Here is a 13,643-nt window from a genome sequence, read left to right as displayed (position 1 = left end):
TTACTGAGGTGCAGGGATCTTCAGGAGGTAGGGGTTACGCTGGCGGCCTGGACCTCTGTACCTTTAACAGTACCTCCAGGTTGAGGGATTAGTCAGGGCCCCAGCTTAGGGTCAGCTTAGGCCCCCTACCTCCAGTATACAGAGACAGCGTGACACCATGCTGAGTAAGTCTACCTTGAATTTAGAATAAATTATCAAGTGTTACCAGCAAGCACCCCCATGCAATCACACTCCCCCCGTCTCCATTCTTCACATTGGGGACCACACGTTCAAAAACCATCCGCTCACCTCTTGTGTCTCACAAAGGCCAAATGGTACCAAAAATCTCAAATTTTGATTTGTCAGACACTGTACAAATTTCCTCTGATCTAATGCCCAAGTCTTGTGCTACTGGGCCCAAACAAGTCTCTTCTTGTTTTGTGGTCTTCAGTAGTGGCTTCTTTTCAGCAATTTGACCAAAAAGGACTGCTTCTCCCAGTCACAGCTCAACAGATGCTGTTGAGATGTGTTTCCTTCTTCATGTTTTTGCATCATTTATGAGGGCTGTTATCTGAAGTGCAGTTAATCTGTGTTTTGTGAGGCTGGTAAGTGAGGAACTTATCACCTGCAGCAGAGGTCATCCTTGGTCTTTCTTTTTCTGGGGCAGTCTTCATGAAAGCTAGTTTCATCATAGCGATTCATGGTTTTCATGACTGCATGTTGATATACCTAAGTTTTATCTTTTTTTTTTTTTTTTTTTTTTACTGACCTTCGTGTCTTAAAGTGATGCTGTACTGTCATTTCCTTATTTTTAGTTGAGTGATTTTTGCCATATTCTGGTTTACAACAGTTCTAGAATATGATTCGGCCCAATAAGGAACTCTGCAAAACACATCTGATGGTCGCAAACTTGCAGAAGGTAAAAGAAGCACGGTGGCGCAGTGGTTAGCACTGCAGCGCTGGGGTCCTCGGTTCAAATCCCACCAGGGACAACATCTGCAAGGAGTTTGTATTCTCTCCCCGTGTCTGTGTGGGTTTCCTCCAGGTTCTCTGGTTTCCTCCCACATCCCAAAGACATACTGATAGGGAATGGGAACGGTGCCCATAATGTCTGTTAAGTGCTGTGGAATTAATGGCGCTATATAAGTGAGATAAATAAAAGGCCAGTGACTCAACAAATGAACTCTTGATCAGATGTAACTGTTCATCGGAAGCTGCTATCATCAGAATAAAAGGGGGGATACTTTGAGTAATCTAAGGTCTGTTTCACATTAGTTTCTTTAATCCTTGTCTCCATAGATGTTATCTTGTGGTTTTGCTGCATTCAGTTCACATTTACAGTGTGCACATTCCAAGAACAAGGAAAACAATTGCATTAACAGTCATGTCCAACCTCTTAACCAGTAGAATGCAATAATACTAGTGTGTGTACATAATTGGATAAGTGAATGTATTATCCTATTTGATCCCAATTTTCCTGCAGCTTGGCTGTATCTGTCAAAATGAACATTCTGCTACTAGCTCCTGGACTTCTGTATCTCCTTTTGTGCCAGTTTGGACTCCTGCGCACTATACCAAAACTCTGTATCTGTGCCATGCTTCAGGTGAGTGCCCTTTGACCTGGGACCAATTCTTCTGTTTATATGTTTGTTTCAAATTGACATAAAGACCTAATGCATACATTGTTGCAGCCAAAAGCAGCAGAGTTTAAAAGAAATCAAAATTGACAGGAAGAAGTTAGAATATGTTTACGACTCAAGTACTTGCCATGGATTATGGTGGGCTTTTACACAGAAATCTGTCAAAACTGACTGCAAGCCACCGCATGGTAATAGGATTAGCCCTGTTGAACAGAGGTAGTCCTCCTGCAAACCCGCAACTGATCTAACTACATATCCAGAGCAGAAATCCATGTGTTCACCCCAGATTTCTACTACCGATTTCCTGGCAAAGCTGGTGGTGGATTGATTTTTCAGTCACAGAAATCGACACTAAATCTAATTGTAATCTACCATTACAGTTCTCTATCCTGATCCATCTCTGGCTTTGGCTTTTTTTTGCTATTATTTTTAAAAGGGAGTCTTTCCACCCAAATTGACAATTTATACTAAGAACCTAGGCCATAATTTAAGTGTTTACGACAGAAAACTTTGCCTACAACACACTGAAATGTCACAAAATCTTGTCCAACTCTAAATTGCGCAGAAAATTTTGGGCACCTCTATCAACATGGGTGGAGTCAGTATGTCCCCCAAAACTGTTAGTCCAGTCTAGGAGTAACCTTTTTGGCACAGTGAATAAACACTGATAAGATGTGCAGTATTAATTAAGTGGCGTGCACCTTTTAATTAATTCCGTGCTTCTTTTTCCTGCACACCCGTCATTAAGACTGAAATGCGAAACACAAGTCCTACTGAATCGGGGCCTTATTTTTGTAGGGAATATAGCCCCCTCCAAAAAAAATTGCACTTTTCATTTTATGTTCTATTTGCTGCCTCCATTCTGCAAACCTGAAGTCTAGTCAAACATGCTAATTATGAGGGCATGGTCATGTTCTTGGACTGAGCAGAACTTCTAGTATCCTGACATTATCCTGCTTGTTTCCAGTGATCTTTGGGCCAAAATTTACCTCTATAGACCAACCCTGAGGGTGAGGGACTGTGCTGGTGCTGTGTGAAAGCGCTGTGGACTCTTGAACACAGCCCTGGTGAGGTCTTGAGTCTCCAGGCCTGTAGCATGTGGTGGAGGTGGTGGTAGCCGTTTTTGCACCCTACCACAGTGCTGTGTGGCGTACCCAGAAAACCAGGAGGATGCTCGGCGGCATTTATACATACCTCCAGTGCCGGGGGGCCGCCGGATCGGAATGTTCTTCTGTTGGCTTTCCCGGCGCGGAAGGGAGTCTTGGGTTTTGGCGGGAGGAGGAGTGCTGTCGTCCTTGGACCGTAGAGCTGCCGGGTGTTCGTGCCTGCAGTCAGCACCTGTGAATATACAGGGCTGCGTCGGAAGTGGTTGGAAGCGTCTGGCTGTCACCTGGTGGTTGGGTTCCGGACTGCTGAGTGGCCATGAAAGGAAAGGAAGATGGTGAGCAGCAGATGAGCTCCCAAGATGGCACATCCTGTGGGAAGGGGCACAGGGACGTTGGTGGAGATGTTGCAGCCAGGCGGGAGAAGTATTCTCATAGAGCACATACTACAATCCCCAGAAGTCGGGAACAAATCTGCAGGGGTCTTAGAGAATGTGCACAACAGGATACCGATACTCAGGCTTAGCACAAGATGAGGAAGAGAAGGGATCCTCCGACATGGCCATTCCTACATTGGGTACCCCTGGGGTGTCAAAATTCCCTATAGGAAATACGGGGGCTTCTGATGGTGTATCCACAGGGAAATCCCCTTCATTGGTGGATTTCCTCACTGGGGTCAATAAATGTAATGCCGCTCTTACTACACTGGCAGGCCAGGTGGGCTAGATCTAGGAAACCATCTCCATAATCCATCATGATGTACAGAAAGGAATGAACCATGGCGGTTGAGGGCAGAGTCGACGAGCTAGCGGATTCTCTCCCCCCTGTCCGCAGAGATGTTCGGAATCATACTCAAGCTGTGGCAGCGTTGGCAGATGATCTGGAGAATTGCATGAGACGTAATAACATTAGGCTAGTTAGGGTGCCGGAAATGTGGAAGGGGGGGGGGTCAAGACAGCTTTTTTGAAAAATGGCTACTGGATATTTTTGGCAAAGAGACCCTCACTCCTTTGTTTGCTGTGGAGAGGGCACATAGGGTCCCTACAAGGCCTCCCTAGACCTATCCTAATTAAAATTCTACATTATAAAGACCGCGACATATCTTGAGGAAGGCAAGGGAAAAGCAAGATATTCAGCTTGGTGGGCATAAGATTTCAATCTTTCTGGATTATTCTGTGGAAATCCACTGCACACTTCTATGTTCCTGGACATTAAATGGAGAATGAGGGCACTGGGAGTACAATACTCTGATTTATCCCACTAAAGTGAGAGTGGTGGCGCTTGATTCAACTTCATTAACTTTTAGAGTTTCCCAAGGATGCCTTGAGATGGCTGGACACCCACGAACGTCAAAACCAGCAGGCTGCAAGGGCTGAGTGTGCCTGAATTAAACATGGGTCATGGAGATGGAACTCTTGACATAATGGGCTGATGTGCTATCCGGTTTGTAACTCTGACCCCGCTAGTAGCCTAGACTTTTTTGGGTCTCAGAACGACTGTTCTCCCAGCAATTTGTAGAGCTCTGTCTTTGAGATACTGGTACCTGAGTCCTACAATAAGAGTGTACCGAATGGTTAGGTTTTTTTTTTTTCCTATGCCCCATCCCTTATGTTTAAGGGTAGGATTACATCACTTTTCGCAAATGGAGTGTTGTTTTGAGGTATTTTGGGGGAGAAGGTTCTCCTGGTGTACAATTTGTTCTAGTTTCTGGTTAACCTTAAGAGCAGTTAATATGGTAATTATCACAATGTGAATATTTGCATATACTGTGTTTTTTAAAAAAAAAAATGGGTTTAACGGTCAGTTCATTTCTTGGAACATTCAAGTCCTGAGAGATAATTCTAAAAAAGTAAGCAATCTTTGAGTATATTAGGAAAGCTAATCCTGCGCTCATAGGCCTGCAAGACATACATATGACAAATGACTCCGTTAATATTTTATAGGTCTTGGATTGCATATAGCCTGCATTCTGTACAGTCTATCCCCTTTAAATACATTAGACTCCTTTTAAAGATGAGGGCAGGTTTGTTGGAGTTCGTTGTACAATATCTCATTTTTAATGTATTATTGTAGTAATTTATATTCCTCCTCTGTATTCTAACATCCCTCAAGAGAATTCTAGGTAAAACTTTCTAATTGGCCAGATATACCTCTAATAGTTATGGGTGACTTTAACAATATTTAGAACCCTGGTAAAGATAGGTTCCTTGGGGGTTCTAACACTTTATCTCCCTTTGGCCGGCTTATTAATTAACTGGGCTTAATAGATATATGGAGGGAAAAGTTCCGATCATCAAGGATATTTTCGTGTGCCTCTGCGACATTCCACTCCCTCTCAAGAATTGACTTGGTTCTTTGCAATCCTCCTATGGCCCCTTTATGTTAAATATTAAGTACGCCCCCCAAATCCTTATCGGATCACTCTCCTCTATTATTCCAGGTATAAGTAGGCTTATTTAGGGCTGAGCACTCTTTGGGATGGAAACTTAACCCATGTTTGCTTAAGCTTATTAAATGGGTACTTGAGGGAGATAAAAAAAAAATTGTAATGGCCATACCTTTATAAACAATTAGAATAACATGGCTAGTGCGGTTTTCCACCTTCTCACTAACTGTAATTCTATGTGACGCTACAGCTGCTCATTGGTGCTCCCCCTCACTTATGGGACATTACATCACATATCAGAAGCAGCAGCCAGCCCCCTTATGTGGTCCGATATTGTATGTGGTTCAATATTGGGGGCGAGATGTGGGCGTAGCCTGCTCCCAGCTACTAGTATCAGGGGCTGGCTGCTCCAACTTTCTGCTTGTATGTGGTCCGAAATTAGCAGTGGGCTGACTGCTGCTATTACCAGCCCGGAGCAAGCCACATTCACGTCATGCCCCCAATATCGGACCATATACAAGCAAATAGTATCAGGGGCAGACAGTTACTACCAGGGAGCAATCCACACCACACTCCCAATATTGGACTGCATACAAGCAAGTAGTATCAGAGGGCTGGCTGCTGCTACTAGCAGGGAGCCAGCCGCACACCCTGATTTGTGACGTCCCATAAGTGAGAGGGGAGCATTGAGGAGCAGCTGCAGTGTCATATAGAATTACAGATAGCGTGAGGGTGGAAAACGGCAATATTCATGTTATCTTAATAGTTTATGAAGGTATGGCCATTACAATATTTTTTTTATCTCCCTGGAGTACCCCTTTAACTGTACTAACATCAAGGAGAAATTAGTGGAATTCTTATGCTAATTTGGGGTCCAAGCCCAGTAATGTAGAATGAGATGTCATGAAGGCTTTTTTGAGGGGGGTGATAATTAACAAAATAAAGATAGTAAAGGCTAATTTGCGTAAAAAGGGGTGGAGATGGAGGTCAAAGTACGGGTGACAGAACTGGCCTATATTCAAAATAAATGCCCTGAAAACTCATTGCGATAGAAGGAGGCCCAAAAACACTTTAGTCATTCTTGTTGGACCAAGCAGATAATAAATGTATGTTTTTTGAAGCAACAATATTATGAGGAAGGAGAAACTACTGGCTGACTACTATCTAAACTAGTGCAGGCACAGAGGGAGAATGCCTTTATCAACTAAGGGATACACAGAGAAACGTCATTGCTCAAACTCCTAAAATTTTGCAGATTCTACATGGATTTTATTCTAGTCTATATTCCTCCAGAGTAAATTATACTCAGGATTATCTGAGTACTTTGTAGGGATTGGTTCCCCTTCACTGGCAGTTAAGGATAAAGATTTTCTGGATTTGTCAATCTCACTGAAATCCATCCAACAAGCGGTGTAGTCAGTCAAATGATAAGGCCCCTGGATCAGATGGCCTTTCAGTGGAAATGTATAGGCTTTTTGAGGGAGAACTACTGCAGCATTACTCAGAAATGATTAATAGTGTGTTTCTGTCTCCTATATGAGGCAGTGATTGTAAAACTACAATCAGATGTCAAGGTTGTATCCAAAATCTTTGCAACAAGACTTAACACTGTAATAACCTCGTTAATACATTCGGATCAGGCAGGCTTCATGCCCTCTAAATCTGCAATTAATCTACGTAGGCTATTCCTAAATATACAAGCGCACCAGGCTGATCCGAGAAATAGGGCTATGTTCTGATAAGGACTTTACACAACCGCTTCAAGGGAACCTGTGACCACTTTTTTCCCATATAACCTACGGCCATCATCTTTCTGCCTTGTTACATCATTCAGGAATGCTGTATATAAGCCGCCCTGCAAAACAAAAAGACCTTTTATTATATTCCCCTACAGGACGGTCCGGTCCGATGGGCGTTGCTGGTCTAGGTCCGGCGTCTCCTTTCTTCTCTGCTTTGTGTGGACAACACATCCTACGTCATCCACACAGTATTCCACATCGTGCTTCTGTGCAGGTGTATTTCTCTCTGCCCTGCCGAGGGCAGAGGAAAGTACTGTAGTGCATGCGCCCTTTCCCTACGCATGTGCAGAACAGTACTTTGCTCTGTCCTCGGCAGGGCAGAGAGAAATACACCTGCACAGAAGCACGATGTGGAATACTGTGTGGATGACGTAGGATGCATCCTCCATACCAAGCAAAGAAGGACGGCGATCGCAAGAAGAGAGGAGGCGCAGGATGAAGACCAGAGACTCCGACTGGACCGGACCACCCCATAGGTGAGTATAATAAAAGGTCTTTTTTTGTTTTGCAGGGTGACTTGGAGACATAGTAAATATATACAGTATAGCATTCTAGAATGCTGTAACACAGGGCTGAAAGGTGGTGGCTGTAGGTTATATGGGAAAAAACTGGTGATAGGTTCCCTCTAACTGACCCTGATTTTTTATTTTTTTTTCCCTAAGCAAGGATATTTTTAAACTAAACTGAGGCATGCTGCTACTGTATCACCCTGTGGATTCAACTCCGGCTACTCTGCTGGCCCAGGACCACTGAAGCCTATGATTGCCTGCAGCTCCCCTAGCCACCAGCCAGATAGTGTAGACATCACTTCCAGAGTTGCCTGCGCTGGATCCACGGGCTGCCTTAGTTTGAATGCTGTATGTGTGTGTGTGTATATATATATACATTATCACTGTACACGGGTCTCCTTACTTCCCCATTCTGACACACTGTTTCTGCCACAGGTTATCTTGGCCCTCCCCTTTTTACTAGAAAACCCGGCTGGATATCTCCTGCGATCCTTTGATTTTGGTAGGCAGTTCCTATTCCAATGGACAGTAAATTGGCGCTTCCTCCCAGAGTCTGTGTTTCAGCATCGGGCTTTCCACTTAGCATTACTTTCAGCTCACCTCGCTGGACTACTGCTCTTTTGTTTCTACCGATGGCACAGGTATGTACTATAGAAGGTGTGGTCCGTATTCTAAAAAGGGATGACTACTGAATACAAGAACTTTTTTTTTTCTATTTAATACAGGTCCGGGCAGAGCTTTCTTTCACTCTTAAAGGATCCAGCACAGAGGAAACCCCAATCCCGCAGACTTTCAGCAAATAGTATCCTTACTGAAAATAAAGCAATTATTTCAGTAGCTTACAGAAATTTTATGATTGTAATTTATGTTGACTTGTGTGTGGCTACCTAGCTGAACTGGGCTTTTTTTTCAATTATGGAAGCAAGGTCTAGCAGTTGGGTACATTCTTCCTTGACTGGAACGTGTCAGAAATTTCTATTTTAAATAGACAAAGAGCTGCAAGTGCTTTCTGACTGCATATTACAGGCAAGAAAAAGATCAGAACATAACACATTGCAAGAGTAAAGAATTAGATTAGCTTACAGCATGTCTGGCCTAATAGGCACTGGTTATACGACATGTAAGAATTATACACATGTAGCTTTATTACAGGCTAGGACTGTCAAGATGGAGTCGTTATTTGAAGGTTTTCAGGACAAGCACCATTCTTGCCTATGGAAACCCCATTTAATAATTTCTCCCATAACTCAAGTTTGTCGTCTTTAAATACATAAAGGGTTATGCTTATAGTAGACATGTAGGTGCAGATCACAGAAGTGAAAGCAACACTTCTCTACAAAATGGGGTTCCCCTCGTTCGCTGTGTATGTGTAACTTTCTCTATTCTCTTCTATGGGAGTTGAGAAACAGCTGAATCTTAACAGCAGGTGAAGAAGTTACAAGCTACATCTCTGCATTTTGTTTAATAATACGTTTATTATAATATGAATCAGCTCAAACAGTAGAATATTGATCTATAATCATATCACAATGCTGAGTTTTCCTTTAGTAGACCTGCATTAACTTGTAGAAAAAAAGATGGAGTAATAATTTAGCAAAGATTAAGAATTCACGTTTTAGATCTAAAGTTGTCAATTAAAACCTACACCAACCTTGACTCTATCAGAGATCATTTTTGTCTTGTTCTCTAGTAACTTCCTGGGTGTTACATTCAGCCGCTCTCTACATTATCAGTTCTATGTCTGGTACTTTCACATGTTGCCATATCTTTTGTGGTGCACAGATACCAGCGTCCTGCCAGGACTTGCCAGGTATGTATTCAGAACTCAATTCAGTGGTGGCTATTGTTTCTGGTCATTAATGTCTTATTAAATCACTTTTTTTCCCCTCCTTCAGGATACTTATCTTGGGCCTTATTGAGCTGTCATGGAACACGTTCCCTTCTACTGCTATGAGCTCAGGTGCCCTCCATTTGTGTCATGTGGCCATTCTTCTTCACCTATGGTTTGGTGTGCCACCAGATGAGAAGTCATCTAAAGACTATGCACCCCCCTCCCGGACTCCTAAGAAGAAGGACTAATTCCTTCATGCTCACCACAAGAGACAAATCTTAGTTCTCCTAGCTGGAGAGTTATAAAATACTGTGGCTGAGGAATGCTGGGTTTTCCTGAAACTGAATGGGGGATAGAAGTGTTGTCTTTATACGCTACTTTTTTTTAAACTAATAAATGTGGAAAACCTGGTTTATTATTCGCTCAAAAGTGACTTGCTACAAAGAACAGTAAATGCATTCTAGTATCAGTCATCCTGTAAGTCTGCATGTCTTCAGTTTCAGGCAGCAGACTGCATTGGTCATTGCTTTTATGTCAAAGATACCAAGATGGTTATGTCAAACATCACCCGGCTTGTAGCACAACATGTTTAGGTTGAGATTTTCATCCCAGTGACGGAGAAGTAAGAAAAGCTGTCGGGCAGCCCCTTTCAATGCAAGCAACTGTAGACCATCAGGAAGAGTCTGTGCCCGTAGCCAACCTTCTGCCTTTGCTGCTAGTAACTCCCATTCTACAAAGAAGCCAGCACAATGGTGCTCAAGCCATGCTAGCGCTACGGCTGTGGCCCAAGAACATCCCTCAAGATCTGTGTCTACTTCATTGCCATTTTCTGAAGGACATGGAGAAGTGTCACATGGATCCGTCTCCGATCCTCGCCCACTGTCTGCTTGATGGCAAAGAGCTTCAGGGCATGATGTGGCATAGACAGGCAGTGAAGCGGTATCGTTTGTCATTGGAACCTGTGGCTGGGATCCTCCTTTGCAAGTTTGTGTTCCCCCTCTGATGAAGTCCCCATGTTCTAATGGACAAGGCTCAGACACTGGACTAAGGCTTCCATGATGACAGGTGAAGGGGGAAGTGCGTAGTAAACGCTGAAGCGAGATCTGTACAACACTGGAAAAGCAGCTGTTTAAGTTGAAAAATCCCTCTGGGGACTGCAGGCTAATCTAAAGAGGACATAAATGATAATTGGGTTAATGACATGCAACACAAAAGAGGGCATGGTCAGCAACATATTGCCAAATACCTTGAGAGGAGGCTGTGACAATGCTATAGCAAAGGTTTATCAATACACCTCCACGTGAACATCGTTTTTTAACTTTTTTCTCAATATGTGCAGCATTATTACTAGTCCTGGTAGTTTTTATAATTTTTCCTGACCGTTTTCTCAAAAGAAAAGTAGTGTAAGAAAAAAACATGCCATTGAGGACTATGGCATACACCATATATTTTAGAAAAGTCCCCAAATGTGAAAAAGAGTGTAGTCTTGTTGAGATTTGCCATCTAATATTCTGCCCATTCCACTTCACTACCGGATTGTGAATTCCACAAGGGATCACTTGTTCACTGTTGTTGCTGAGCAAGGAGAGAGAATTACAGGAGCACTCGAGTGAGTTTATATTCCCGTATGCTAGTTGTGTAATTAGTGTTAGCAATATACTCACTGGCCGCTGTCCTCTCCACTAGCAGCTTCACTCCAGCACTACGTCACCGCATTTGTGACCTGCTGAATCACACAGTGGTTGCTGGGTGGCACGGAGGTCACAACGTTCTCAATGCAAGTCTGAGTATTCAGAACGAGGCCCTGTAGCTTCAGTCCGAGTCCCATAGACTTACAGTGACATTGTAACTGCCGCTCCACACAGTAATACAGCAGGTTAAAGAGACAGTCACGTGACACCGGAGCGAGGCTAATGCCAGAAGAAGACGCAGGCTAGTAAGTATGTTACTACACTGATTACACTTACATGATAACAAGCACACAGGAAAATACAAGAAAAATCACCGGAGTGCTCCTTAAAGGAGAGATCCGGGACTTTAAAAAAAAAATCTGCCTAAGAACTAACAGGCACGTAGTTGCCATCTGCCTGCCTGTTGTGCCCGACGCCGTTGTCTGCCAGCACAGTGCGGTCACAGACTTCCACTGATGTCACGTCAGCAGAGCGGTACTACTGGCGTCATGCTGATTGACTGCTGGCTCCTCGCTGCCTGTTGGGGGAAACACTGTCAATCAGCATAACGCCAGTATTCCCGCTCTGTCAACAGGAAGAGAAAATGCTGCTCTGCTTACAGGGAGCAGCTGAATCTCTGGCAGGAGCAGTCAATGACCGGCACCGAGTAAAACTGGCAGGTAGTTGGCAACTATCTGCCTGTTAGTGCTTAGGCACTTAAAAGGGATATCTGGGACTTTTTTTTCTTTTTTTTTTTAAAGTAAGGCGATCAGCAATACAGAATCTCTGCTTTAACAAATGGCCATACATCTTAGATTCTTAGATAGCTGTCATTCATCACCTGTTTCTCTAGAGTCTACCATATGGGTGGCATACTCCATCTGCACCTAAAGGTACATGTATTTTTAATGGGGGAGAACTTTAAAATGAGAAACTTTGAGTACTTACCAGAGGTAGGTAGTCCTGTACTACAAGTTCAGGTTTTGGCTCTTTATCTCCAGTTAAGCATGGCTTCAGAGGGGATAATTTTCCAGACAAACTGCGGATTTTCCTTTTACCAACACCAACTCTACAGACAGAAGGGAAAAGGTCATATATGAAAATCAAACCAGGCCATCTTCCAATCACCAAAATACATCAAATGATGTCTGCTACTTACCTTGAAATTAGGGAAGTATCTGATGATTTCTGTGAAGTATGTGGGCTAATAATTTGCCCTAAAACAGAATGTTTAAGTTACTCTTCTGTTGGTTATTGTTGCAAGTGCATGTAAAAACATCCAGTCATGAACCTCTGTTCACAGTCATCTACACTCAAAATTAAAGGATACCTGTCCTTTCCCATAATGGAAAAGCATGATCTTGCTGCCCTCCTTCAAAAAGTGAAAGTATCCCTTAGGGGTTAAATATCTTCCCAGAATTTGCTTTCCCACGGCATTGCAGGGACACAGATAAGTGTGTTTCTTAAAATAATCAGATCTATCTTCACAGAGGGTTTAGATTACTGCTGCTGCCCATAGAAATGAATGGAGGGGGAGCTGGAGGAAGATCTTACCACAGCTTTTGGTGACTAGAGCCTGCAGAGGGGTAAACTGCTACATAATGCAGGAGACAAGGCACATAATGGTCAGAAATTATGTAACTCAACTTTTTTTTTATCAAACATTTAAAGATATATTTTACAAGTTAATATTTTAGTTTTTTTTTCATCATTCTGGTAAAACAATTGCATGCAAGTGGCTTCCAAATCCCTACTTTTCCTTGGTCTATTTTCCTGCTTTCAGCTGCACTGGTAAAGAAACATGCTCATGTAGAGTACGAATGATGGCAGTGAAAGAGTCAGCACTAGTGATGAGCGAGTATGTTTTGTTAACCCTTTTGCCGAGTATACTCGGGCGAGCACTGAGTATTTACAGCGTGCTCAGTGATATGTTTGAATCACTCCCGTGTGCATGATTTGCAACAGTTTGACAGCTTTAATACATGTGAGGAATGTGTAAGAAGCAGACATTCCTCATAAACCGTCGCAAATCATGCACACGGGAGTGATTCAAACATATCACCGAGCACGCTGTAAATACTCGGGGCTCGCCCGAGTATACTCGGCGAAAGGGTTAACAAAACATACTCTCTTATCACTGGCGAGCACTAAAATGCTCGGGTACTTGTTACTCGGGTCAAACAAATCGTAATGCTAGGGTGCTCGACCCGAGTAACGAGTACAATGTAAGTCAATGGGAAACTTGAGCATTTTTCTGGCAGTGTGAGACATGATCAGACCCATTCTGTTTCATTTACAAAGTAGGGACTCTGAAAGTCACAAAGCCTATTTTTACAGGGCCATCAGGCGGCCCTTACTATTTTTAGAGGGCCAGCAGCCAGCTATGCTTTGCATAGCCGTATATTGCTACTGCAATATAACGTATCCATCTGAGGTGGTCAAATTTTATTTTTTGTATATATTCCGTAAAGTTTGCAATTTGGATGTCCAGCAGGCGGCCCTCACGATTTATAGAGTGCCAGCAGGCAGCCTCCACTATTTTTAGAGGGCCTTTTGGTAAAGTACATCATTCAACTGTTTACTGTAATTGGAATGAGGCCTGCAAATAAAAGAACACAGTACTTACAGTCAAATATGGTGGAGGTTCAAGAATATTTAGGTGTTGTTTTGCTGCCTTTGGCACTGGGTGTTTTGACTGTGTGCAAGGCATTATGAAATGTGAATGT

The 13,643-nt window shown here is 43.1% G+C and overlaps 2 protein-coding genes across 4 annotated transcripts in view; one reads left to right on the top strand and one right to left on the bottom strand.

The window, feature by feature from the left end:
- The window catches only part of ALG3 (ALG3 alpha-1,3- mannosyltransferase), a 51,292-nt gene extending 38,504 nt beyond the window's left edge, over positions 1 to 12,788 (top strand). Inside the window, exons 5-9 of the mRNA XM_073675328.1 lie at positions 1,463 to 1,583; positions 7,852 to 8,057; positions 8,142 to 8,218; positions 9,082 to 9,226; positions 9,312 to 12,788. Coding sequence (XP_073531429.1) covers positions 1,463 to 1,583; positions 7,852 to 8,057; positions 8,142 to 8,218; positions 9,082 to 9,226; positions 9,312 to 9,495 — 733 coding nt within the window. The 3' untranslated portion in view covers positions 9,496 to 12,788. The remainder of the gene's footprint in view (positions 1 to 1,462; positions 1,584 to 7,851; positions 8,058 to 8,141; positions 8,219 to 9,081; positions 9,227 to 9,311) is intronic.
- Positions 8,934 to 13,643, bottom strand: part of VWA5B2 (von Willebrand factor A domain containing 5B2) — a 100,526-nt gene continuing 95,816 nt past the window's right edge. For all 3 annotated transcript variants that reach the window (XM_073675324.1, XM_073675327.1, XM_073675325.1), the window contains 3 exons: positions 12,077 to 12,134; positions 11,866 to 11,986; positions 8,934 to 10,413 (listed from right to left, as the gene is read on the bottom strand). In XM_073675324.1, the coding sequence (XP_073531425.1) occupies positions 9,805 to 10,413; positions 11,866 to 11,986; positions 12,077 to 12,134 (788 nt within the window). In that variant the 3' untranslated portion in view covers positions 8,934 to 9,804. The remainder of the gene's footprint in view (positions 10,414 to 11,865; positions 11,987 to 12,076; positions 12,135 to 13,643) is intronic.

Source organism: Phyllobates terribilis, unplaced genomic scaffold (assembly GCF_046119375.1).
Source record: "Phyllobates terribilis strain yellow unplaced genomic scaffold, ASM4611937v1 Scaffold_3__8_contigs__length_932513732, whole genome shotgun sequence".
Taxonomy (NCBI): domain Eukaryota; kingdom Metazoa; phylum Chordata; class Amphibia; order Anura; family Dendrobatidae; genus Phyllobates; species Phyllobates terribilis.
Note: the sequence above shows the minus strand (reverse complement) of the source record. Positions and strands in the feature narration are given on the sequence as shown.